The following is an 18,744-nucleotide window of genomic DNA, read 5'->3' as shown; positions in this document are numbered from 1 at the left end:
ACATCCTTTAGCATTAATTTCCCTCTTTACTCAGTTCTTTATTTAGTATGCTTAGTATCTGTAATCACAAACAAGAGAAAATCTGCAGATACTGGAAATCCAAGCAACACACACAAAATGCTGGAGGAACTCAGCAGACCAAGCAGCATCTATGGAAAAAAAGTACTGTATAGTCGATGTTTCAGGCAGAGACCCTTCATCAGGACTGGTTTCTGCCCAAACCGTCAACTATACTCTTTTTCCATAGATTCAGTCTGGGCTGCTGAGTTCCTCCAGCATTTTGTGTGTGTTGTTTAGTATTTGTAATGCTTGTTTGTACTCTACAATAAAGTGAAAGCTGCAATTAAAACTGCGCAACATTCTTGACTCCTGGAAGAACCCTGAGGATCAAAAATTAAACAGAGATCCAACACAGCTCACTATGACAATGTACGTTTCAGTCTAAAGTATTTATACACTGTACTGGTGAACACAGAGAATCATTTGGTCTGTTAACTATTTACACCTCATTGGAAACTACAGGCCGACATCTTTTAAGATATTAGTTGTTCTTTGAAAGCCCACCTTCTATACAAGTCACAAAGAATATTTTATACTTTGGTGTAACTTATTTTTGTTATCAATTTATACAATCACTTCTTTTAAGCCTCTGCTTCTTTTTGCACAGATGTTATAAATGAGGCTTAAACTATACTGAATAAAATTATCTTCAGAAACTCCAGCCAAGATAAAGAAACAAATTTAGTCATTCCAAACTACATTGTTTTTGCAAGTGAGACCGATGTTGCTAATTGGTGTTGCACTATAAATTACCAGTGTAATAATAAATGGTTCAGAAAGGGGCACTGTAACATAATCATGTGGCAAATGATACTCAACAACAACATTAGTTTCATGGGTGGAACATTGCAGTAGGTTTACACCTTGTACACTTCCTCATAAAAAATTAATCAACAAATAAATTTGCTGAACCAATAGATGAAAATACATTGGCTGAAGCCCACCTTGGTGTGCTTGTGCACAAGCCACTACAACCAAAATGCAGGTGCCTCAATCATTTAGGAAAGCAATTGGTGCAATAGTTTTTTTTCTGTAAGAAAATTTGAGAAGTAAAGGAAGCGTAACTGCAAATGTAATGGGGCCTTGGTGACACCACACCTGGGGTATTAATTACAGCTTTGCTCTCTTCACCTCAGAAAGGAAGTATTTGCCACAGACGGAGTACAGGAACGAATCACTAGACTGATTCATGAGGAAGCAAGCTTGCTTTTTGAGAAGCATAGCTTTTCTAGAGTTTGGAAGAATGAGAGTATACCTCACTGAAATTAACAATTCTTACAAGGCTCAACGGACTGGGTCCAGGAAATGAATGAAGAGCCTCGGCCAGAGGTCCCAGCCAAAGAAATAGGAGATAACCTGTATAAAACTTTATGAAGAGAAAGTCTTTCACTCAGAGGGTAGTTAATCATTGGCTGTGTGGACTCGGTCAAACTTCATTCAAAACTTTTTAATACTGAGGGAATCAAGGGAAATGGGGATAATAGATAATTTCAGTAAATAATAGAGCAGGAGTCTGATGACACATTTCTTGTGGAATTTTTACACTTTCTGGGACAGCCAAGGAAATAGCAGGCAAACCTGCAAATATAACCGCATATATTTATTAGGCCGTCAAGTAATTCGTGTTAAATGTCAGCTAATGCAATCACAAATTAATAGAATAATTTTCTTACAGGATAACTAGAAAATATTTTACATGTGTTTTAAAGTTACAAACTGTTAGACCTTACTGGATCACAAAATAATGGACCTCCCCTCCCTTACGGCACCAGCAATTTATTTGCAGTTCCTCCTTCTTTGCCCAGGTACCAACACATTGCACTGTCACAACTGACATCAGCATCAGCAAAGCCAGCCAAATGCAGCACCAGCATGCTGACAAAACTTCAAATCCAAATACCAGTGCTGTGTCTGACTGCACAATGACCTAATTCACACACCCCACAAACACAGCATGTCCTCAAACCTACAAACCAAGCACTACCACAACACGGGCCCCTCACCTTACATTAACACACTACTCTGGAACTTATAACCACACAAACAGCTACAGCACGCTATGAGAAGTTCACTGCCAGCTCACTCTCAGGAGACAGACTCCAACCAAACACACACTCAGAACCCAGACCCAGTTCACTCTCTGACCTCACAGCCAGACTCACACTCAGGTCTCACATCCACTCTCAGTGCACTGTCAGACAACACCAACACACATATTATCTATCCAAAGCATCTGGCTGAGACATTCAAACAAAGAGGGAAGCAGGGAGCAGGAGAGGTGGGGCGGAGGGGTGCAAACATAATGCTAGCTTAATGAGGGGGAGGACTTGGAAGGAAGAAATGGACAGATAGTAGAAGTAGAGCAAGAGAGAGAAGATGTGGGGAGAGATAAGGAAAAGACAATAATGGAGGGGAAGAAAGATGACGGTGCTGAAAGGCAGGAAGGCCATGAAAGAGAGAGAGAGTGTGAGAAACTTGAAGGGAAGCATGAGGAGATGGACGGAGAACATCAGAGGGAAGAAGAAATGGAGTCGGAGTTAGATGAGGGGGAAGGAGAGAGTCGAAAGCAGGGAAGGTGGATATAGAGAATCATGACACTATGAGGAGAAAGGAGATGGGGGAGTGGGACAGCAAGGATTAAGGAAAGAGGGCAGTGAACAAGGAATGAATGGGGTGGTGTAACAATGGAAACAGAGAAATGGTATTTGAGGGAGGATTAGAGGGGACATTCAGAGATTGGGTGAGAGACAACACATCAGCAGAACGAATGGTTTAACATCCTCTCATCCTGCCTACTTACTCTAATTGCTTCTCTCTTTACCCCCAGTCACTTCCTTAACCTTGACCTTCACCATTGTCAATTTCAGCAATTGGAAATAAAAGTTTCCAGACCTGCCAATCTGGCTCTTCATTTATATCTTTAAAAAAAAAACTACCTTCATAGTTTGGGCTTGCCTATCATCCTAACCAGGCCAGTTATGATGAGGTAGAAGGGACTGGGTGTGTTGCAAGTGGCTGGAGTCGGAGGAGTATATTGACCCACTAGATAAAGGTGTAGATGTGAGGATAAACACTAAGCAGGATTTGAATATAAGAAGAATGTCAAATTATATTATTTACAAAAGAGAAGCATTTTCCCCTTGGTCAATTCTAAAATATTGCTATCCTATATTGTTCAGAATAATAAGCTGAAGCAGGTCCATTAACAACACTTAACACAGGGACATGGATAGAAAAGGTGTCATGGACCAAATGAAGGCAAACGGGACAGGTTTAGATTGGTACCTTGGCCAGTATAGATCAGTTGGGTTGAAAGGCCTGTTTCTATGCTGTATGATTCTATGACCTTAATCAGTCTCCAATTTTCAATTTTGCATTTAGCAGTGAAGTTGGATCGCTGATGTCAGTACTTCTGATCTCTCACTGGGCTCACGACTGAGCGCAATCTGAGGCCTGGTCTCCACTTACAGACTGCTCTCCCTCACAAGTAGAGACCTCCAGTACAAAGGCTTCTGCTGGTATCACTGAAGGTAACAGCAGCTGCTGATTTGCATGGGGTCCATGGGCAGCAATTCAGACAAAACGCAATCACACTCAATATATATATAACTCAGATTCACTTTGTGGTTTGAAGATATAGAACTATTAACATAAAAGGAAGAATTGCAGAAATCCTCAAGTAACGACACAAAGACACATTGACTGTGATCTGCTCGTATTTTTGAATTACCATTTGTTAACCAACCCTTATGAAATCACGTACACAAGGTTGTGGCATAGGTTTGCCTGAATAGTTTAACCTTCACATGGCTGGTTAGCAAAAAAGGAAAGGCTGATCACAGAACTATTGTGCAAATAATCTCCACAAGCACAAAGATCTCTGCTTCTCATCATGTCATATCATATAGATAAAAACTAATGCAGCACCTAACTGACTAAAAACACAAGAGAAAGCAAATGACATAAACCCCATGGTGTATTTTTGGACGTGGCATGAATCTGACAATCTCTTTCAATTAAAAATCTGGAGCACTAGGAAAAAATTGCATTCTTAAGTACTGCTAAATATTTTATTAGTATATTTTAAAGCTTACCCAGTGTTGATGGAAATGATTTCTATCAAAGGATTTTTCCTAATCTTTGGCAAATCCAGTCGAGCTCCCCCCAACCGCTTTCCCTTTTCCTTTTTCTGACCCAGTAGTCTCACAGAGTGACCTTCAAAACAAAATGCACTGAATTACTTAAGCCAGAAATTTCAATTTGAAAAGACAATTTTCATATTCAGAAAAAAAATACACCGTGTAAAACAAGTTAAAAAATTCTCACACAACACCTGTTTTGATTTGAAATTAAGAATTAAACATCCACCATATTTTTACAATGCTCACTTGTTTAAAAAAAATCATTTATAGTGTCTTATAATTCCCTCATTATACCCTCAGTTGACTCCTGATAAATAAGTAAACAATATGGATTAGAAAAATTCACCAGATTTATTTTTATCAGATTGTGGTAATATGTCATTATAATATGTTAAATGGCATTATAACTTCTGAACACTGAATTTCAAAAAAAAATCTGTTGAATGATTGTCATTCCTTTTTGAGCACATACCCAGATTGCTTGAGAACAGAAATAAATATGGCATCAGCATGTGTCATTTAGTACGGGGAGAACAGCTACATGATTGTTATTTAATTTTTAATTGATATGAATAACAGTAAGGCATCTATAATCAGATCAAAGCAAATAACTCTCCATCTCTGTAAGGTACACAACAGATGTGCAGACTGTTTTTTAGCTGGGCAACCATTTGGGTAAGTTACCTGGTAATTACTCTATTTTAAAACTGTACAATAGTTCATTAATTTTCAAGAACATGGAAAATTGCATAGAACAATCATATTCTGCACAACAAGCAATTCTCAACCATGGAAACAGCATGGTTGGCAATACACCTCACGAATACATCATTTAACAGAGCCCTGATCTGACCAGTTTTCAAACAGGGTACAATTACTTTGTTGCAAATTGATATTTGTACCAAGGCTGCTTTATCTTCACTTTCCCTGCCTTTGCTTTTGCAGCTTTGGATGCTCATTGAGTGATTTATAAAGGTCCTCCATTAGAAAACATTTTGGAAATTATTGTTTCTTCTCCCTCTGCTTTAAGATCTACCCAAAGCCACATTCCACAACAATGAGCTGACAGAGAGAAGAGTCACTGAAAGCAGGATCCAAATGATCACTGACCGAGAGCATCCCCACGTCCAGCGCTGTGGCTAGACTGTGATTAGATACTACCTGCAAAACATCTTGGAAAGTCTGCTCAGCTGCCGAAAATACTTTAAAAAATAGAAATATGTTTTCAGAGAAACCAAGAAAATTTTAAAATCTTCAAAAATAATTTTAAAACTTTTAAACAAAATATTGAAAAATAACGCCTTACTTTTTCACATTTCCAAAAGTTATTCAGTATACTATGCACCCCTTGATGCTGTGCTGATTGCAAATATTTCAGTGAGTGGTTGAAGCTGAATTGATATGAAGTAAAACCATAAAGTAACAAAATAATGCAACATAAAAATTCATTTACGTTTCTAATTGCACTGTGACTATTTACTGCTCCACCCTTTTCTAATTACAGCGTGGTCCTGTTACGCCTGTGCCCCAACTCTGAGGGGCCGAAGGGTACAAAGTAGCCCTCTCCTTTTTGAGAATCGCAAGATCGCTATTAATTCAGGTCAGGAGACCCAGGAAATGAGAGAGAGAGAGACGCGCAGAATCCACAAGGGGTTTGGAATGTCCTGGCCCCTCAGCGATACAAAGCCACGGGAAACGGCCATTGTCTCTTGGAGACGGAATTGTGTATTGAGTACTGTGCTATTCATCGAAGCCCTCAGGGAATGACCAAAAGAGGGCTGGTTGAGGGGTGGCATCATTCCAACCTGATTGACATCTGAGACCCCGTGAGTAAGGATAAAAGAAGGTCTGGGGAACAACCCCTTTAGATGCACCAGGAGAAACGCTAGAAATCCCGTGACAGCGTTTAATAGCGACAGCCGGTGGAGGGCCCACGTGTCCTTTCCTGTTGCCCGGGATTGAGGCCTTACCACGGAAGACGGCTTAACTAAAGAAGAGATCACCACCGACGACATTTCGAAGGATCGACATCATAAAAAGGAAAAACGGGCAAGTTCTAAAAATCCATCTCTCTCTCCAACCAAAAGCTGCAGCCTGAATGAACTAAAGTGACTTTTATATTTCCATCGGACAATACATTATCCCCTAGACAACGATAGCTATTTCTTATTGATTATTATTATACCTGTGCTTTTAGATTTAGTATTGACGACGTATATTATCTGTATGTTTGCATTGATATTATTTTTGTGTATTTTTATCAATAAATACTATTAAAAATAGTACCATCAGACTTCAACGGACCTCTCTATCTTTGCTGGTAAGTGACCCAGTTACGGGGTACGTAACAGTCCATAAATGTTCTCAAGAGCTCGGATAGTGTTTTTAGGCTCATTATAGGTATAGGCCATCCTTGGGTTACTAATGCCCCACATATGGACATTCCTACGTACTAATGCGCTCCCGTATCAAGTGATTTTTGTATTTTTGCCAGCTTAGGGATAAATCAATTTTGGGATGTTGCTAAATATGGAACCCGTTCATTGCCCAGACACAACCTGCAAATACATTGGCTTGGATTAAATATCAACTGCTCTGCTCAAAACTGTTGAGCTTTACTACATGATTGAAATATCATTATTGCTGAGCAAAAGCCCTGCTCAGTTTATCAGTGATCTTGGTACAACTGTACAGCACCAGTCCAGCAAAGCAGTGCAAACATCTGTACACTTCACAGCTCTTACACTGCGAAATCTGTATATTGTACGGACAGGACATTCACTTCAATGATTAGAAATAACTTCAGATCAAAGCCCAAAGACAGTTTTTTTTAAATTCAGATGAATTGCTATAAATATATACTTCAAACTGTTTTCTATTGTTTTAATATTTTGTTTTAATTTTAGCATTGTTAATTTTTAATGTACTTTGAATAAGGTTGAATGTTAGTGAAGTTAGTGTGACACTATTACAGCTCGAGGCATCGGAGCTTGGAGTTCAATTCCAGCATCATCTGTAAGGAGTCTATACGTCCTCCCCGTGAAATGCGCGTGTTTTCTCCAGGTTCGGGTAGGTCAATTGGACATTATAAATTGTCCCATCATTAGGTTAGGGTTAAACTGGGGTTGTGGAGCAGTGCAGTTTGTAGGGCTGGAAGGGTATTCCGTACTGCCTCTCTAAGCTGATAAATAAATATAAAGCGGGGATATTCTGAGAGACAATAAAGCTAGAATAGGTAGGTTTAAGGGAGTAAAGTGGAAAAAAGTCAGGGCTTAACACACTCTCAAGGCATTCCTAAGACGTCACCACTTCAAGTAGAACAGGCTCTCCATTTTCCTTGAGCTCTCTGACCAACAGGAGTGAGTTCCCACTGTTTGGCCTACAGAATTCTCTCCAAGTAAGAGCAGGCTTTAAGGAGAGGTGAGTGTAAGTCTATAAGCATATGTGGTGTAGAATTAACTCAAGACAAAAAATTTAAGGTTGTGATGACTTTCACTATGAAACGAGAGACATGCTGACCCAAGAAACAAAACTGATTTCAAGTTGTTAAAAGTATGGGCCAAAGAAGGGCTGCCCTGATTGATTTCTTCCCAGACCACATCACCAACCCACTTATTTGTCAGCAGATGAGGAAAAGAGTGAATGCCATATGCCCCCTGATTTAGAATTCAATAAGATTATTGCTATTCTAATGCCTCGTGCACTTTGCTGTCCGGTTTCATAAAGAGAGCCAGCTTGCTGCAATTAAACATGAGTGACAAAGATAGAACAGAGATATCCATGTAACACACACAAAATGCTGGTGGAACACAGCAGGCCAGGCAGCATCTATAAGGAGAAGCACTGTCGACGTTTCGGGCCGAGACCCTTCGTCAGGATATCCATGTAAGCATTTTGCTTACTGAACATAAAGAAGCAGAATACCTGTAGAAAAAAGGCAAACTCTAAGAAAGTCCAATATTCGTACATATTATACAGACATCCACATGACTTCTGGCCTCTTAAATTCTCTTTAAATATCATATCCCATTGAAATTTGAAACCATTCTTGTTAGATTTAACCACAGCGCTGGGCATTGCTAATTATTCAAGTTGCATCATTGAAAAGTGACTGGCATCTAACATAAAAGGTTTCCATCTGTATCAAATCAGACTTGAGGTTGGGAGGAAAACAATATTTTCTCTATATTCATTACATCAAAAGGACATTTAAATGTTGTTGTTTGAATTCTTATGTTTTAATCCAAGGTTCTTTCAGAAGTCAGGAAAAAGGTATGAAACTTGTTGCATTATGATTGTTTTATTAAGCATTGTTAGAAACAAAGAAAATTGAAATAGTCAGGGATAAGAGGTCTGCTAAGCAAAGAGAGAGACTAAAGAACTAAGATGGCGCCCAATATGGAACAGCTACCATTATACCCATAGATAGGGAAAATTTCATTCAAACTTGTAGATAAGAATTAACAGAGAAAATAGAGGTTCTTCAAATAATGCTATACTAAAAGAAGCTTCCAGAATCATACTTTGTATAACCAATAGGGGAACACACAGAACTTGCATAAATATATTGTGACAACAATGAAGCATGGTAAACAATTACTTGTGTTACATTCCCCAGTAACCGGGTGACTTACCAGCAAAGATAGATAGGTCCGCTGAAGCCTGGTGCTACTATTTTCAAACGTTTTTATTTATAAAGGGGCACAAACGTATGGTTACTACAAAACATTCAGATCATATACATCGTCAAAACTGAATCTAAAGCACAGGTGTAGTAATAATCAATCAAAGATTAGCTCTATCGTTGTCTAGGGGATACTGAGTCCAATTGGGTATAAGAGTCACTCAAAGTCTGCAGACTTCCCCGTTTCGGGAACCGCTGACAGTTCACGGGTTGGAGAGAGAGAAAAGGACAACTTGCCCGTCGTCCTTGCGAGGCAAATCCCTGCTGTTAGTTAAAGCGGTTTTTCCTTTTGGGTCCAGCCACAGACTTCCGATCCGGAATCTAACGCACGTGGCTTCCTTCAGAATGGCTTCCCGCTCCGACGGGAAGCGCTATCGTGTCTTCTTCGTGTGTCTCCTTGGTGCGTCTGAGGCCCCGCCTCGGCAGCCCACCTTTTATCTGGACTGGCAGGATTGTAGATGTCCATTAGGGTTGGGGGGGGGGGGGGGGCGAGGCAATCTTTCCCCCATCACCCATCTCACATTGTCCTGAGGGTCTACACGTAGGCCAGTTCCTTATTCCACAAAGGTGTCTCCCAAGACAATGGCTATGTCCGAGGCTTTTGTCTTGTTGAGCGACCAGCCCACATTCCAAACCGTAAGGCTCTCTCTCTCTCTCTCTTGCGATTCTCACAAAGGAGGGGGCTGAGGTCATAACACTTGCATATAGGTAGCTATGTAAAATACAAGCAGATGATTTATTGTTAAACTGTAAAGAAAATAATGATTAAACAGTCAGTCCTGCCAACTATGCCAATTGTTGGATTCTCATGTTTTATTCCAAGGTTCTTTCAGAAGTCAGGAAAGAGGCACAAAACCTGTTGCTTCATTACAATCATCTGTGCTTGAGATGCTAGAGCCCACTACAAAGTCTATGTTCTGTCCATCCTGTAATGACTCAGTGTTCAGATGGTGGTGCTGCCTCCAGGGACTGTTCAACGTAGCTTGTTAATCCTTGGGTAGAGCTTTAGAAGTAGCATCACTGAAAGTGTCACTAGCAGGACCACCCACTTGAAGTCACAGCTGTGTTTTTCAATTTTGTTTTAGTCTGCTTTGAAAGTCCATACAATGCACATCAATTCAATTACTGTATTGTTTTTTCCAGTCGTTCAGTTAAGAATGCAAAGATTTGTTCTTCAGACCGTTTACTCTATGTATCATGTTGATTTTGTAGTTTATTGCAAGTTTCGTGTTTCTCTTGATTAGTAGAAGTCTTTACTCGCCTCTCTAAATCTTTCAATCACTCATATGTTTGAATCAAACTGACCACGTGGTCTCATCTCTAAATGTAGCTGCCATTTCCTTTCCCTCAGGCATTTTCAGGATCTTAATAAACTTAACACTGTTGGTATTTTCCATCCACACTTCTTCATAAATCCTATCAAACTGCAATGATTGATTCAGGCAAGAGTTCCTCGTAGGTTTCATGACTTTGGCCATTGTTTTATTTCAATCCTAATTCATATATAGTTTTTATTACTTTGACCGCGATCACAAAGTATTAATAGCCTGCAACTGAATTTTTAGCTTTTCTCATATACTCCACTGGTAGATGAACTGTGCTGCAGCTTGCACACATTTAACTCCGTGTTCCACTATGTTGCACATATTTAATTATTCTCTCACACCCTACTGGCTTGCATGCATTTAATTTTTTTAATCCATGTTCCATTCCTTATGTGTTTTAATTGTTTTTGACACTCTACCAAATTGCATTTTTTATATAGATCTCTTTTTACAAAATAGCAACATAGTAGCTTTCCTCACTCGTAAGTCCCATCCGATGATGTATTGAAGCCAAATCTAATTTTCTCTCAGACAAATTGGAACAGAGATAGTTCTTACTCCTATTGCTGCACACTAAAAATTCCACTTTGTCCTTGACTGTTCTGAGTCCTAAATCTTCATAACCATGCTAGCTGACTGTGCCAATTTTGAGATTCTGATATTTTAATCCAAGGTTCTTTCAGAAGTCAGGAAAGAGACACAAAACTTGTTGCTTCACTACTGTTTTATTAAGCATTGATAGAACAAAGAAAAATTGAAATGGTCAGTGATAGAAGTCTGCTAAGCAAAGAGAGAGACAGAAGAACTAAGATAGCAACCAGAATGGAGCAGTTATTTTTATACTCAAAGATAAGTTAAATTCCATTCAAATTTGTAGACAAGGGTTAACCAATTAAAGCAGTACCAAGACATGCTTCCATAATCATAATATCACTAGGGGAACACACTGAATTTGGATATACAGTCGGCCCTCCTTATCCGCAAGGGATTGGTTCCGGGACCCCTCGCGGATACCAAAATTCGCGGATGCTCAAGTCCCTTATTCAACTTGTATCAATGCGATGGACATTAGGACCCAGCAGCAGAGAACTGAATCCGCAGTGTTTCTGTTCATGAAAATAATCACGATAACGATTGAAGATAAAGTGGAAATAATAAAACAATCGGAAAGAGGTGAAAAGCCATCGGTCATTGGAAAAGCATTGGGCTACATCGGTCAACGATCGGAACAACTTTAAAGGATAAAGTGAGAAAGGCCCTGCCCTGATGAAAGCTACAATTATTACTAAGCAACGCAGTGGTTCAATTATTGGGTTTTGGTCTTTTGATCCTCCACATCAACCCAGCAGAGTGGCGAGCGCACTCCATAGCGATCTGTCACTAGATCGAATTCGAGAACTTCCAGAGCCCAGCGCTGAAACATACGTTCTTAAGTGTTTTATATGCATAGAAAGGTAAAATATATACTATATACGGATGCAAATGTCTGACTAACTGACGCTAAATAATACCGGATGTACCTGTTCCGACTTACTTAGTAAGAGAACTTCCGATTTTTTTTCCGATCCCGATCCATGATAACCCACTCACATCCTCCCATATACTTTAAATCATCTCTAGATTACTTATAATACCTAATACAATGTAAATGCTATGTAAAATAGTTGTTATACTGCATTGTTTAGGGAATAATGACAAGAAAAGAAGTCTGTACATGCTCGATCAACAAGTGCTGGAAGAGAACTTCCGGGTTTTCGCGATTTGCGTTTGGTTGAATTCGCGGATGCAGAATTCACAGATAAGGAGGGCCGACTGTACATATTGTGACCATAAAGAAACATAGTAAGCAGTTACTTGCAGATAAGTAATTATATAGATAGATAGATAGATAGATAGATACTTTATTCATCCCCATGGGGAAATTCAACTTTTTTTCCAATGTCCCATACACTTGTTGTAGCAAAACTAATAACATACAATACTTAACTCAGTAAAAAATATGATATGCATCTAAATCACTATCTCAAAAAGCATTAATAATAGCTTTTAAAAAGTTCTTAAGTCCTGGCGGTTGAATTGTAAAAAACAAGTAGATATTTCATTGTTAAACTGCAAAGAAAATAACAATCAAAGAGTCTAATCTAAGAATTAAACAATCGAATCTAACAATGGTAGGTAGATAATCCTCATGACACTATGGTTCCAACGCATGAAGCTACTTTTATTAATGGATTGGTTGTTATATCATGAGAATCATATTCTTAAGTCATTCATTTTTACTGATTATTATGAATAACATTGTGCTTTAGACAATACTTGCAATTTCAACAGATTATAAATTATCATTTACAACTGAGTTTTTAAATTAACAAAACATAAATTAGACTACTCTAAACTAGTTTCAGCAATGGAATAGTCATTTGCAATTGTATTGAAATGCTGCATCTAATAATAAACATGCTTTCAGGAAACTCAAACAGAGCATTTTTCATACACAATTCTGTTGTCTCCATGATACCCCAGACATTCAACAACTATGGTTAACAGCTTTTGAAGCAATTTAAGGACTTGAATTACAGCCCTTCGTTTAATCCCAAATTTACATCTCCTGCCAGTGGTAGTGAGTCACATATGCAAAATATCACCAAGAAAAACAAACTTCTGTGACAGAACTTAATTATCTTCTGAACTAAGAAAAGCACCTATTTCCAGTGTCAGTCAAACCAGTTGAAAACTGCCTGGTGCCCAGAGGCGCTTCCTGTGGTATGATAATTTATGGTGAGCTCAGCATCAACTGCCATAATAAAAATAAGGGTATTGCAGGCTACACAGCTCACAAAATAGGCATTGTATTCAAAAATAGCTTACTTTTACAAAGAAAGCCAAATCAAGTGTTTCAGGCCAACAAGCCACTAAAATCAAAGTTGAAACCTTTTTGTAGCGGAATGGAGGATTTTCTCCATAGCATTGGGTTCTAATTACTTCTCATTGATTTTTAATTCCACTGCAGTTTGGGTTGTTGTAACATGGGAATTTGCATGTGGGTACCTCATAAAACTTGTATACAGTAACTGTAATTGGAAAATGTTGCTGCTGCAATCACAAGAGATGCCTTAAAGATATGCACATATCATACTTAAGAAAATATTTATTCACCCTGCACCTCGGAATTTTGATTGCCTGCTGCAGTATACTTATCACTGTATAATTTCTCCATCGAACAGAATATGATTTAATAATAAAAGAACCTGTAAATAGAAAGAGGTGCAGCATGTTGGCGCTTTGAATCTTTTCTGTTCTGTGAGACTTTTCTGTTGTTTTCTACTCACGTTCTCAGGTTGACCTTCTCATCCTGTCCTCTCCATAAAAATCCCACTTCGTCTTTACCTTGCACTGTTTGTAGAAATTTACATTGGGTACCCTCCCTCCCGCAATTAGGACTTATATTTCGCAATCAGCAATATCTATAATACCAAGACTGCTTTGACCATGCTTTGTTTTGGTTTGCTGTTTTGCCATGCGTACTGTTAACCAAACATTTCTGGTTCTAGACATCTCCAGATTTAGATGCCCACGTGCACTTTTCAGGTATTAGTTCTGCCCCACATTGTAGGTGCTCCCTCAGGCTGGAGTCACAGATTCCACAAACAATCTTGAATGCAATGAGCAAGGCTGGTTTATCTACCACTGCTAGCTCATTGCAATTTGAACTCTTTCTACTCTTTGCATTTTTAAAGTAAATTACTTGCCTGAAAATTCAGTGACTCTGGTACCTTCATTTTATTCCATTGCATATGATTTAAATTGAACCACAAAGCTCACATCCACATGGTGTCTCAATTGGGAGGGCTCACACACAATGTCTGGAATTCCATTTCAGTTACTGTTTTCATTCACTAGCATTAGACAGATGTGTAAAATGGGTCCAAATGGTCATTGGGGACCTGAGTCACCCCAATCGCAAACAGTTTCAACTGCTACCATCCAGGAAATGGTACTGCACTATAAAAGCCAGAACCAACAGGCTCCAGGACAGCTTCTTCCACCAGGCCGTCAGATTGCTTAATTCATGCTGACACAACTATATTTCTGTTATACTGACTATCCTGTTGTACATACTATTTATTATAAATTACTATAAATTGGACATTACACATTTAGATGGAGATGTATAAGGATGTAAGTAATAAAGTCAATTCAATTCACTACCATGATAAAATGCACCCTTCTAAGATACTGGATAACAGTGGGGAATTCAAACCAGAAACCCAACAGGTTGGGCAGCATCTATGGAGGGAAAAGGACTGTCAACAATTCAAGCTGAGACCTTTCCATTTCCCTCCAGAAAGATACGTGACCAACAGAGTTATGGAACATATATAACAGTACAGCACAGTATGGGTCCCTCAGCCCACGATGCTACAAAGTCCATAACCCTCTGCTGGGTCCTTACATCCATCTGACTGTTTTAAGAATCTTATAAATGTCTCCATTACACGTTCATCAGCTTCTACTACTACTCTGAACATCATAATGCCTCGCATACACTAGCAACTGAGGAACCAGAGAGTGATGGTAGATGGTTGCCTCTCTGACTGGAGGCCTGTGACTAGTGATGTGAAATAGGGATAGGTGCTGGATTCATTGCTCTTTGTCATCTATATGATAATGTGGATAAACTAGATCAGCAAATTTGCAGATGGCACCAAGACTGGGGGCATAATGGACAGCGAGGAAGGCTATCAAACATTGCAATGGGACCTCAGCCAGCTGGAAAAATGGGCTGAAAAATGACAGATGGAACTTAACGCAGACAAGTGTGACGTGTTGCAATTTAGAAGAACAAACCAGGTAGGACCTACAAAGTGAGCGGTAGGGCACTGAGGAGTGTGGTAGAACAGGAGGATTCATAATTTCTTGAAAGTGCTGTCACAGATAGACAGGGTTGTAAAAAGAACTTTAGTACATTGGCCTTACCAAATCAGAGCATTCAATACAGTAGTTAGGATGTTAGGCTGAAGTTGTCTAAGACATTTATGAGGCCAAATTCGGAGTGCTGTGCAGTTCTGGTCACCTACCTACAGGAAAGTTATCAATAGAATTGAAAGAGTACAGAGAAAAGTTACAAGGATGTTGTCAGGATTTGTGGGCCTGAGATACAGGGAAAGGTTGAATACCTGAGGACTTTATTTCCTGGAGTGTAGGAGAATAAGGGGAGATTTGATAGAGGTATTCAAAATTATGAGGGGTATAGATAGGGGAAGTACAAGCAGTCTTTTTCCAGAGGCTGGGTAAGACTAAAACTAGAGGTATTAGGCTAAGGGTGAAAGGTGAAATATTTAAGGGGAATACAAGGGGGAACTTTCTCACTTACAGGGTGGTGAGAATGTCGAATGAGCTGCCACTCTAAGTGGTGGATGAGGGTTGGATTGTAACATTTATGAGAAGTTTGGATAAGTTCATGGATGAGAAGGGTATGGAGGCCTATCCAGGTGCAGGTCAAGGGGCCTTGGTAGAATAACAGTTCAGCATGGCCTAAATGGGCTGTAGGGTCTATGCCTGTGCTGCTGTGTTCTATGATTCTACGTGTAAACAATATCAAGTAGCCAACACCTTTCTTTTCTCTCCCCCCCCCCCCCCCCCCATATACATAGCACTGTTTTTCTGTTCTAATTTGTTGCTCTCTTTCTCTTCTGATGTTCTGTTACCTAGAAAACTTTGGTCTGCACCCGACCCTTTCTCTCCACTTGCCTACAACTTAAAACACACTCCTCCAAATGACCAGGTGCTGTGTCTCATCGTGGCTGATGTGAGAAGAACCCTGTGCAGGTTCAACCCACTGAAGGCTGCTGGACCAGACAACATTCCTGGTAGAGTGCTCAGAGGATGTACAGACCAGCTAGCAGATGTTCTCACTGACATGCTCAACATCTCCCTGAGCAGCGCCACCATTCCAACGTGCTTCAAGGCCGCCACCATCGTCCCCGTGCCAAAGAAGTCTTCAGTGTCCTGCTGTCAGTGACTACTGCCCTGTTGCGCTCACATCCATCATCATGAAGTATTTCGAGAGGCTCGTCATGAGGCATGTCAAGACCCTGTTGCCCAACTCACTGGACCCCCTGCAGTTTGTGTACCAGCCTAACCGCTCAACTCATGCCATTGCCACCACCCTCCACTTGGCCCTAACCCACCTGGACAAAAAAGACACTATGTTCAAATGCTGTGCATAGACATTCAACACAATCATCCCTCAGAAACTGATTGGAAAGCTAAGCCTACTGGGCCTGAACATCTGCCTCTGCAACTGGATTCTAGACTTCCTGACTGGGAGACCTCAGTCAGTCCGGATCGGGAGCAGCATCTCCAACACCATCACACTGAACATGGGGGGACCCCAGGCTGTGTGCTCAGTCTACTGCTGTTCACTCTGCTGACCCACGACTGTGCTGCAACACACAGCTCGAACCACATCATCAAGTTCGCCGATGACACGACCATGGTGGGTCTCATCAGCAAGAACGATGAGTCAGCTTACAGAGAGGAGGTGCAGCGGCTAATGGACTGGTGCAGAGCAACAATCTGTTTCTGAATGTGAACAAAACAAAAGAGATGGTTATTGACTTCAGGAGGGTACGGTGCGACCACTCCCCGCTGAACATTGATGGCTCCTCGGTAGAGATCGTAAAGAGCACCAAATTTCTTGGTGTTTGCCTGACGGAGAATCTCACTTGGTCCCTCAACACCAGCTCCATAGCAAAGAAAGCCGAGCAGTATCTCTACTTTCTGCCAAGGCTGAGGGAAGTCCATCTCCCACCCCCCATCCTCATCACATTCTACAGGGGTTGTATTGAGAGCATCCTGAGCAGCTGCATCACTGCCTGGTTCGGAAACTGCACCATCTCAGATCGCAAGGCCCTGCAACGGACAGTGAGGTCAGCTGAGAAGATCATCGGGGTCTCTCTTCCCGCCATTACAGAAATTTACACTACATGCTGCATCTGCAAAGCAAACAGCATTATGAAGGACCTCACGCACCTCTCATACAAACTCTTCTCCATCCTGCCGTCTGAGAAAAGGCTCCGAAGCATTTGGGCTCTCATGACCAAACTATGTAACAGTTTCTTCCCCCAAGCTATCAGACTCCTCAATACCCAGAGCCTGGACTGACACCTTACTGCCCTATTGTCCTGTTTATTATTTATTGTAATGCCTGCACTGCTTTGTGCACTTTATGCAGTCCTGGGTAGGTCTGTAGTCTAGTGCAGTTTTTTTTTTCTTTCCCTCTGTGTTGCTTTTTACGTAGTTCAGTCTAGTTTTTGTACAGTGTCATGTAACACCATGGTCCTGAAAAAACGTTTTCTCGTTTTTACTATGTACTGTACCAGTAGTTATGGTCAAAATGACAATAAAAACTGACTTGACTTGACTGGTCTTCTTTATTTGCCAGTTCTGACAATGAGTCTTTCATCTGAAACAGTGGTCTTGTTTATACCCCTATAAATGCTGCTCGATTTTCTAAGTATTTCCAGTACATTTTTCTTTCCAACTGACAGCTTTTGCAGTTTTCTGCTCCATTTATAAATGTTACATTCTCCGTTTCATCCATCATTTTAGAACAGATGAAAACTGGTGACCTTGCCAAAGATGCTCACATCTCGTAAATGATTAAAAGAATACCATGTGGACTGTTATAATTGGACACTGTTTAAATACACTTTGACAAAATTCACCACCTGCTTCTGATAAAATCTTGTTAAAGAATAAATGCTGTAATTACTTTTTTTAAAATCTTGCTTCAATGTGGAATGATCTCCTCTAAAAATTGATGACTACTGCACTCAGAACATAAATTATCTAACATTAGTGACAAAATCACACCATGCATTTCTTTCCACATTCATAGCATTTACCTTCTTCCCCTACAATTCAGAACACAGGCATGCATAAATTGCCTTTTTGAAAAACAATATAGACCATATGGCTTGTGACACAGAATGTGTATCATTCACAGATAAAAGAAAAACTAAACATCCCACAGTCTTAAGTGATCCTTTTCATGTGAAAACAATCAGATTTTCATTAGTGGAGCAGTCTGATGTAAATCCTTCCACAACAAAGGCAAATTTAGTTAAGAACAATCCTGTGAAATTAAACTATTTAGTAATAGTTGCTGCTTTCTTAAGAAATTCTGACATTATTCAAAGTATTTAAAGTAAATTTATTATCAAAGTATATGTATGTCACCATATACAAAACTGAGATTCATTTTCTTATAGGCATTCACAGTAAATACAAAAAAGGCAAACAAAATAATAATAGTTTAAAAATAAGCAATAAATATTGAGGAAATGAGATGAAGAGTCCTTGAAAGTGAGCCCATTAAGTTGTGGGAACAATTCAGTGTTGGGGTGAGTAAAGTTATCCCCTATGGTTCAAGAACTTGATGGTTGAGAGGTAATAAACGTTGCTGAACCTGGTGATGTGGGTCCTGATGCTCCTGTACATAACTGTGCAAAAGACCTGGGTGTGTCTG

General features: G+C 39.9%; 1 protein-coding gene across 2 annotated transcripts in view; it reads right to left on the bottom strand.

Annotated features, from left to right (window-relative positions):
- Nucleotides 1–18,744, bottom strand: part of cdkal1 (CDK5 regulatory subunit associated protein 1-like 1) — a 508,040-nt gene that overhangs the window by 364,766 nt on the left and 124,530 nt on the right. For both annotated transcript variants that reach the window (XM_073024019.1, XM_073024017.1), the window contains exon 7: nt 4,155–4,275. In XM_073024019.1, the coding sequence (XP_072880120.1) occupies nt 4,155–4,275 (121 nt within the window). The remainder of the gene's footprint in view (nt 1–4,154; nt 4,276–18,744) is intronic.

The sequence above is a fragment of the Hemitrygon akajei genome, chromosome 20 (assembly GCF_048418815.1).
Source record: "Hemitrygon akajei chromosome 20, sHemAka1.3, whole genome shotgun sequence".
In the NCBI taxonomy this organism is placed as follows: domain Eukaryota; kingdom Metazoa; phylum Chordata; class Chondrichthyes; order Myliobatiformes; family Dasyatidae; genus Hemitrygon; species Hemitrygon akajei.
This window is presented reverse-complemented; position numbering and strand designations above follow the sequence as displayed.